The 8,157-nt window shown below is 38.7% G+C and overlaps 1 protein-coding gene across 2 annotated transcripts in view; it reads left to right on the top strand.

Annotated features, from left to right (window-relative positions):
* The first annotated feature begins 2,607 nt into the window (after positions 1-2,607).
* GINM1 (glycosylated integral membrane protein 1) overlaps positions 2,608-8,157 on the top strand; it is a 29,521-nt gene continuing 23,971 nt past the window's right edge. The window contains exon 1 of one of the 2 annotated variants that reach the window (XM_087718304.1): positions 2,608-2,946. In XM_087718304.1, coding sequence (XP_087574430.1) covers positions 2,839-2,946 — 108 coding nt within the window. In that variant the 5' untranslated portion in view covers positions 2,608-2,838. Of the gene's footprint in view, positions 2,956-8,157 lie in introns of both variants that reach the window. The other variant, XM_087718303.1, reaches the window with a different exon arrangement.

The raw sequence follows: 8,157 nt of genomic DNA, 5'->3' as shown, positions 1-8,157 counted from the left end.
CTTTGACAGCGGTAAAGCAAACGGCGGTCTTTTCCAAGGCTCGGTGACCGTAGACTTACGATATTTAGAGTCGCCCTTCAAAAATAAGTGAGTTGGGCACCTCGGAGGCCGGAAGTGAGCGTGATTCGGAGAAGACAGGATTTTTTTTTTTTTTAACTGATGAACTTTGGCAGCGACAGCGCTACCCCAGGTCCGGCTGTGGGAAGGCAGCTGGCTTCGAGCCAGCTGGTTTCCAGACGAGTCCACTTTCTAATTTGCATGCCTAGGTACTGTAATTGCTATAGGTACAAGATACCCATATTTTAAAAGTTTCTTTTATCTTGCCTTTATTATTTTTATAAATAATTCAAGGTTGCAAATATACCTAATACACCTTCCTCCTCCTATTTTTGACACCACAGTTACCCTGTGCGGTGAGTTGGGCTGAGAGACAAAGAGAGAGGGAAAGAGGAAGAGAGAAAAGAATCACCCAGCTAGCTTTCGTGTCTAAGAAGATGGGACTAGAACTCAACAGTCTCCTAGTTTCTAGCCTTGTGCCTTAAATACTCTACTAACTAGGCTATTTGGCAGTTTGACCAAACAAACATCTCAAGATTTACTTGCTTGCTTGGATGCTACCTTGATTGTCAGTTGTACTTTTACCAGGAAGGCCGGTAAACTTCCTCTGTCTGGAATTTCTGAGGATCAGCTTGTTTTGCAATTCCGAAGACAGCTGACTTCAGAAATCCTCTTTTCTTCCAAACAATTGGCTTTCTGTGTCAATTAATACAGAATTTTTTGTGGGCTTTTTAAAGGCTGTAGAGGTTGACTTTTTGCATAGATAAACCTAAGAAACTGCTTAGAAAGAATATGTTGAAGTTGTACTATAATATTCTTTACTGAGAACATAGTTTTCTTTCATGTACAAAGTTCTCAAACAAGCAAACAAGCAAACAAAATAGGTTGAAATTAGGTATGCCTTGAGAGCCTTGATTAACCTCTTGATTTAGTGATTATGAAAACTGGTTCAGAATTAATGTTTTACTCAAGATACTTAGATCCATATTTAAGAAAATAGCCTAACTTTGAGTTACTAAGGATAAACAAATAAAAGGCATTATGCTGCCTTTCAAATCCTAGTAGTAGAATGTTGATCTTTTTTATACATTATTTTCTTCCTCTGGATCAATTTCATTCTTTATAGTCTTTTGGTTATTCTTTTTATTAACTCCCTTTAATTCCCTTAAATTGGGAGGTCTCTAAAAGTTCATTAATTTTCATAATTCTAGAGATGTTTAAAAAATATGGTTTAAATATTCATTTACCAATATTCATTTGGTATGTCATAGTATTATCTCTTTATAAAACCAACAAACAAAAATCCAGAGTTTGAGTAGCAGTAGCACAATTCCCACCAGCAAGAAGAAAGGCTTAGTATGTTATGCAAAGCCAACCATTTATGGTTTATTGAATAAGCCATGATTAAACCAGTGTCCTCTTATATGTATCATACATTAAAGTAATTAATTAAAGTACATTCCTCTCTTGGAGAGTCTAGAAGCTTCCATATATTGTGTCGGACCAATCTCCCATTTATTCAGTAATGACTCAGTGACTTCAAGGATTGAGATTTTTTTTAATAGCCCACAAATCATTTCAGATGCTTGGAAATGAACATGAGACTCTCAACATCAACCCTAGGAAATCTTCTCCCGATTACTGAATTAAAGGTTAGCAGTAGATGTGAAAGGCAATTCATCTCTCAAGAGGATGCAATTCAGCTCTTCCTCCTATCTCATGTTTCCTCTTGAGCTGCCAGATAAACAGAGGGCTTGGCTTACCTCTGTCCCTCATGAGATTTAATTACCTCTGAGGGAGAGAAATATACATGATGCTCTGCCAGTTTATTTGCAAATTGCTGCTGTCTACAGTCCTCCCTTGTTAGTGTCCCAGCCATCTTGCAATGGCCAAAAAACCTAAACAAAACCACATGTGTACTGTATATAATATGAGGTTGGCGTCACTACACAAAATGGGTAGGTTAAGGTTTTTATGAGCCCCTATACAATATTTTGAACGAAACATATAAAACAAAACTGCAACTGAATGGAAACAGGAGGGAGCATGCTAATAATTACTTTATGCTAAACAAGATCTTGAGTTTCAAGAATTTTTTATCAGGATTAAAGAAAAAGGATTTTTAAAAAGTGTGTGTGTGTGTGGGGGAATCTGGTGAGGCTCAATTGCAGTTGGGGACCAAACAGTGCTGAATTCTTGGGAAAGTTGTAAAACCTTTGGGATAACCATGACCTGGATGACTGAAAATCTCCATAGGAAGCTGTAAAAGTATAGTACTATTTTGTCAATCATGGATTGGCCTTAATACGAATTTTATTTTTATTTTTTTTAATTACCACCAAGTTTTAGTTTAGTCCCTCTTACAAAGCACTGAAGAGCAGCTTCAGGAGCTGCCCGGGAACTGTCACTGGTTCATCGCCTCCAACTAAATGAAAGGGGTCTTATTGTGACGCGCTCTGCCAATCCCTGTTGTAAGTTCCGAAAGCTTTTGCATTTGGTCGGAGCGGGGCTGGAATGCGGGGGACGCTCTCCCTCCCGCCTTAATTTCCTTGTCTTCAACTCTTCAGAGGCGTTCACCGAAGGGAAATCACTGCTATGCCGCCTTTTCCGTGCCCCGACCCTGGAAGCGCCTCGTCTGCGCTCGACATCTCGGCTTGTATTGCATCCTTCCCGGCTATTTCCTCCTCCTGGGCCCGCCGGACTCCTCCCAACTTCTGCTCGGCGCGTCGCCGCCTCTTGCTTTGTTGATGTTTCACTTAATTTTAATGCGCAGTTCCCAAGATGGAGGCAGCGCTGGGGCCGCGCGAGTTGCTCGGGCTGGTGGCAGGGCTCCTGCTGCTGCCTCCAAGCCTTTTCGCCCTGAATCCGACAGCCGCCTTCTCCCGGATGGTAAGCCAGGTAGGCAAGGAAAAGTTTCCTGGGAAGCTTCGGCTTCTGGCCCCGAAAACACGTGTGTGTGTGTGTGTGTGTGTGTGTGTTTGTTTGTTTGTTTGTTGTAGGGCAAGGGGAGAAGAGAAAAGATCGGGTCTCCCTTCAAAGCCCTAAGTGGGGAACGTGAAGATGTGATTCGGCACCCGGCTTTGTATGAGTATCGGTCATGGTGGTTTAGAAGAAAGATCTACTAAAGTAGGGACACGCGACGTTGCCATGCTGGTGGCTTGTCTGCCAAGTCTATTTGCAAAACTGAGTTCTGTTGTATGTATCGGGATAACAGGCTAAGTTTTGGGCAGTTTGCATGTGGAAATTCTTCTTTTCCCGACTGTTTGGAAGGAACGATTTGTGAGTTAATAGTTTTACAAAAAGGTGTGATCCAGGCCTTGTGTATCTCTCTGTGTGTGTCTTGAATACAATACCCAGCATCTTGTCCTTTTAGATAGATAACTTGCTACCATATTAGATTTTAATCTTTGTAGTAATGCAATTTGTACTTCCCGTAATAAGCCTGCTTTTTATAGAAAGAACAGTATGTTCTAAGGAAGCCTGTTTCTGTATTTATGTCCTTGTCAAACATGAATTAAATATTTCAGGCATCATGATGCATTTGTTACTCTATTACCATGGCTAAAGCAGTCATCTGCTATATTTGTCTTAGTTTGAGGTTTAAACATCACAGTAGTGATTTGAGACATTTCCAAATATTGGATGTGGTTAACTGCCATGATAATGTTAATTGATTAAAGAGCCCACAAACTCTTATTGCACACATAAAACAATTAAATTTGTTTAATTTTACTTCTGGTTTACCATGGAGTACTTAAATAAGAAAGAATTGATTTTATGGAGAGCTGTCAGAACAAAGATTGCAGGTCTATATTTACTTAGCTGAGCTGGACCTTGCTCATTAGCCCTACTTTCATATCTGTAGGTTGTTTTTCAAATCCAAGCCATATGGGAGGTCCTCTGTATTTTACAGCAGGGGGAGAAATATGAATTTGAGGATCATTCTTGAAAAGCAGAGAACCTCCCTACATCCTTAGTCCTGACCCAGTTCTTTGCCCGGGGTGATTCTCTTCACTACAGAGAAGATGAGAAAGATGATAATTACATGCAAAAAAGATGATTATATGCAAGAAATGAAATAGTCCATGTTGGGATTCTTCTGCCTCCCTCCCTCCCCTCCCTTTCAACCCCAGAGAATGAAGATGTAGAAAGCACTCAACGTAGAAATAGAGTATGCTGAAGGAAGACAAATGAAAAACTGATTCCAGACTGTTGCCATGAAAACTACATGGATGTGTTTTGAAGGCATCAGGAGTCAAGGTCAATGCTGAAGGGTTTTCCTTCACTCCTTCACTCAGCCAACAAACAAAAAACCTTCGTTGTAAACAAAATATGTAAATACACTAGTCTTTAAAATATACTATTCATTGGTGTAAATAAAGAGATAGCAACTTTATCTCAGTCTTCAAAGGTGGCAGCATCTGTTGGCAGGCTTGGTCCTGGTTAGTACTTGGATGGGAAATGTCCAGGAAATACCAGAATTTTAGAATAGATTGGGACAATCAAAAAATATGCTAAAGGAAGACAATGAAAACCTCTTTCAGATTGTTGCCAAGAAAATGACATGGATATGTTCTGAAGGCATCAAGAGACAAGCTCTTGCTGAAGGATTTCCATACTTCCATTTCTTCCAATGTATTTGGTTCTTTTCCTTATTGTTTTACTCAAGTTTATTCTTCTAAGCAGGTAGTATATCCAAAGATTTGAGAAGTGGTGGAAAAATAGTCTCCCTTAAAAGACTGACAGCAAATTCTCTCTCCACATCTACCGTATCATACCTTCTTGGCATTGTATTCATTTCATACCTGAGTTATTCATTTTGTAGCAAATGAGAATTAGATGTCTTGTTTCAGTCAGAGGAGGATGCTTCTGCTAATTTGCCTTTCCCAAATGGGAAGGCTCCAAATATCTGATTGATTAGTTTGCTCACAAAACCTCCTGGTATAATTTCTTTTCAGAAGGCAATTATTTTTAGAACAGAACTTCAACCAGTTGTTAATAGGACAAGTTAAAATATGAAAAGATAAAAAAAATCTGTGCCGTAAATTGGTTCATGCAATTTTCATGCAAGTCCACTGTTGCACAATTTCTGTGTCTTTCCAAATATTTACGCAATATCAACTTTCTCCCCTCTCTGATTTTTCTAAGATGAAATGTGCTTCACAGCTGCCACATCTTCTTTGTTCTGTTGAAATGAGTTGGTAATTTTTTTCCTTTGAGTCAGAGAAATCACAGTGTAATCAAATAATAATCAGAAAATCCCAGAGAGTTTTGAAATAAAAGATGATTAAATGCACTAAGGAAATACTTCCACTGAGTCATACAATATATATAGTATATTTGGCAACACAAGGGATGTGGGGAAGCCACAAGGGAGAAGAGGTTAATTAGTCCTTGTTCCATAACTATAATGTGTAAAAAAGAAGATAATGTGGTATTTACTGATTAAGGCAAGAAACTTTCAGATCCAAATTAATTTCTTTGATGCTTATGTTTTGTCTCGTGTATACTGTAGGCTTTTTAAAATTCTCTGAGAGAAATGTGTTTAAATTAATAAGATTGCAAACTGAAATTTTAATATTGTAACTACCTATTTAACAAGCAAGATTATGTTGCCATAATACATGCAGCCGTTTTACAAGTATTCTTCATGTTAGAAATTACTTATAATGTTTATTTTCCTACCAAATAAAGCTGAGTAGAAAAATATATATGTATAAGCTAGAAAATGTAGATTAAATTGCTCCTTTAAATTTGATTTTTAAGAATGAAAAACTAAATGTATCAGTGTGAATTATGAAGCAATATGCACAACCCTTCTTAAAAATAGATACATTGATGTGAGGAAGAGTTTGGTCTAGTGGTTAAGGTATCACACTAGAAACCAGGTGACATGGGGTTCTAGTCTGTCTCTAGGCACAAAGCCAGCTGGGTGATCTTGAGCCAGTTACTTTCTCTCAGTCCTAAGAGGCAATGCCAAACCAGTTTTGAAAAACCATGTCAAGAGAACTGCAGGGATTTGTTCAGGCAGTCTCCAAGAATAAAACACAACTGAATGGAAAAAGAAAAAAGGGGAAAAAAGAATGTCTTCTTTTATGGTTTGGTCCCACTAGTAAAAGCATAGCCTGACTGGAGCTCTGCTCCGGATATTACCCTTGGTTAGTGTTAGGGTTAGAGCTTGTACTATGGCTGGTTGCCCTTTCTCTTCCCAACTTCTACTATCTTCTTTCATAGCTTTATCTTCAAAATACTACTTTATTTTCCTTGGAATGACAATTCAGATGGTCCCATGACTCAGCACACACACACACACACACATACTAGTGGGCTCAAGTATTTCTCTTTAAAAGGTGATGATCAAAAGTCATGTATGTAAAATGTAGCAGGTTGGTTGGGGATGGTCTGAATCATCGTAGTGAAAGCGGAGGAGAAAATCCTGCTTTACCTTTTTTTATAGAATTACTCTGTGCTCAAAATCATCTCCCTACTTTCCGTCTTCTGCCTATTGTTTCTCTCCCCGCCCCCTTTATGGTGGAAAAGGAATCTAGAGATTTTTGTTTGCAGAAATGGTTATATTGAAAAGATGAAGCAACCCTTTTTCTTAAGATTGCTGCTGCAAGAGTCTCAGTGTTCAATTGTTGGGGGAGATATTGTCAATTTGGGCCATAAAAGGCGGAGAGACAGAATGAAGAAAGATGGTGAGTTAATATAGTCTGTGCCCATGCTGAGCATTGAGATAAGTGTCTTTGGAGTTACTGTGTGAGTTGATAACTGGAGAGAGATGTGTGTGCTGGAAGATTGGAAATGGGCAGTTTCCATTTTCTGGCCCCAGAAGGATGAAGATGTTGGTTACAGGCGACAGGGAGAAGAAATGTAAAACCAGAGTGAGGAATGTGCTTTATCCCAAACCTAAAGTAGATGGAGGCAGAGGAAGATGGATGGCAAAAGGACACCTGGAGGAAGCCTCAGAGCAGGATAGGTTGGGCAGAAGGCCCAATGGGAGATGCATCATGCAACATTAATGCAGGTTGATGACTGTCAAGGTCTGAAAAAGCTGAAAGAAACACTTTAAGTGCACCGCAAAGTAATCAGCTACTTCTCTCTCTTTCTCTCTCACTCTCCTTGAAAAGCTGTGGGAGAGGGAGAAGGAAAAAGAAGAGAGTTGGCAGTTAATCAGTGAAGTGAATGTTTGCTGGCAAATACTTGTGGAAAGCAGAAAGAAAATTTAAGATTTGCGAGAAACAGGAGAGAGGAAGAAATGGGCAAACTTGGAAACAGTGCTATAAATAGTTCTGTTTTTTCCACAATTCCTGTAAATATATTTGCATAGAGTTAAAAAAATACAAAAAAATCTGGACTTGGTCTTTGGGGAGCAGCTGTTCTACTTAATAAGGCACACACAAAATCATAAAACTATAAAAGTACAGTCAGTCATACTATGGCAGCCCCGCCCCCAACATATAAATCTGTACATTTGGTTATCTCTTGGTTATCCATGGTATTTTTGGGAGCCTCTATGCATCAATATTCAAGTGCCAGTATTCTTGCTAGCCTGCTTCCTCACAGTCGAAGTTTCATGGAATATTATAGGGAAAACTATTGACTGCATGATTCTGAGGTTTTTTTTATTATCCAATAATGCATCAGCAATAATTTTTCTTGTTCCTTGGCCTATCTGAAGTGAGGTGGAACATTTTGTATCTCCCTTTCCATGTAAGGTTCTAACCTCTGTTGGATGATGCTAAGTATTATTTTTCTAACATGCAAATTAAATATATTATAATAGTTTGCACACTCTGTTAAATTTCTTTGTTGTTGTTGTTGTTGTTGGTATATAGACTGACTTCTTCCAATCTTTTGGCCATTATGATTTATTGGCATAATTGGTTACAGTTTTTATTAACTCTTCCTCTCTTGCTTGCTATATTTCTGTAGACATTCCATCAATATCTCTTGCTTTCTGACTTAGTACAGGTAGCCCTTGACTTACAACCACAATTGTCCCCAAAATTTGTGTTGCTAATTGAGACAAGTTGTTCAATTTTAAATTTTCCCCATTTTACGACCTTTCTTGTCTCAGTTATTAAGTGAATCACTGCA

Source organism: Thamnophis sirtalis, unplaced genomic scaffold (genome assembly GCF_051295495.1).
Source record: "Thamnophis sirtalis isolate CommonGarterSnake01/CBP01778 unplaced genomic scaffold, rThaSir2_p1.2 scaffold_6, whole genome shotgun sequence".
In the NCBI taxonomy this organism is placed as follows: Eukaryota; Metazoa; Chordata; class Lepidosauria; order Squamata; family Natricidae; genus Thamnophis; species Thamnophis sirtalis.
The sequence above is the reverse complement of the archived record's forward strand: the minus strand, read 5'-3'. Positions and strand labels throughout refer to the sequence as shown.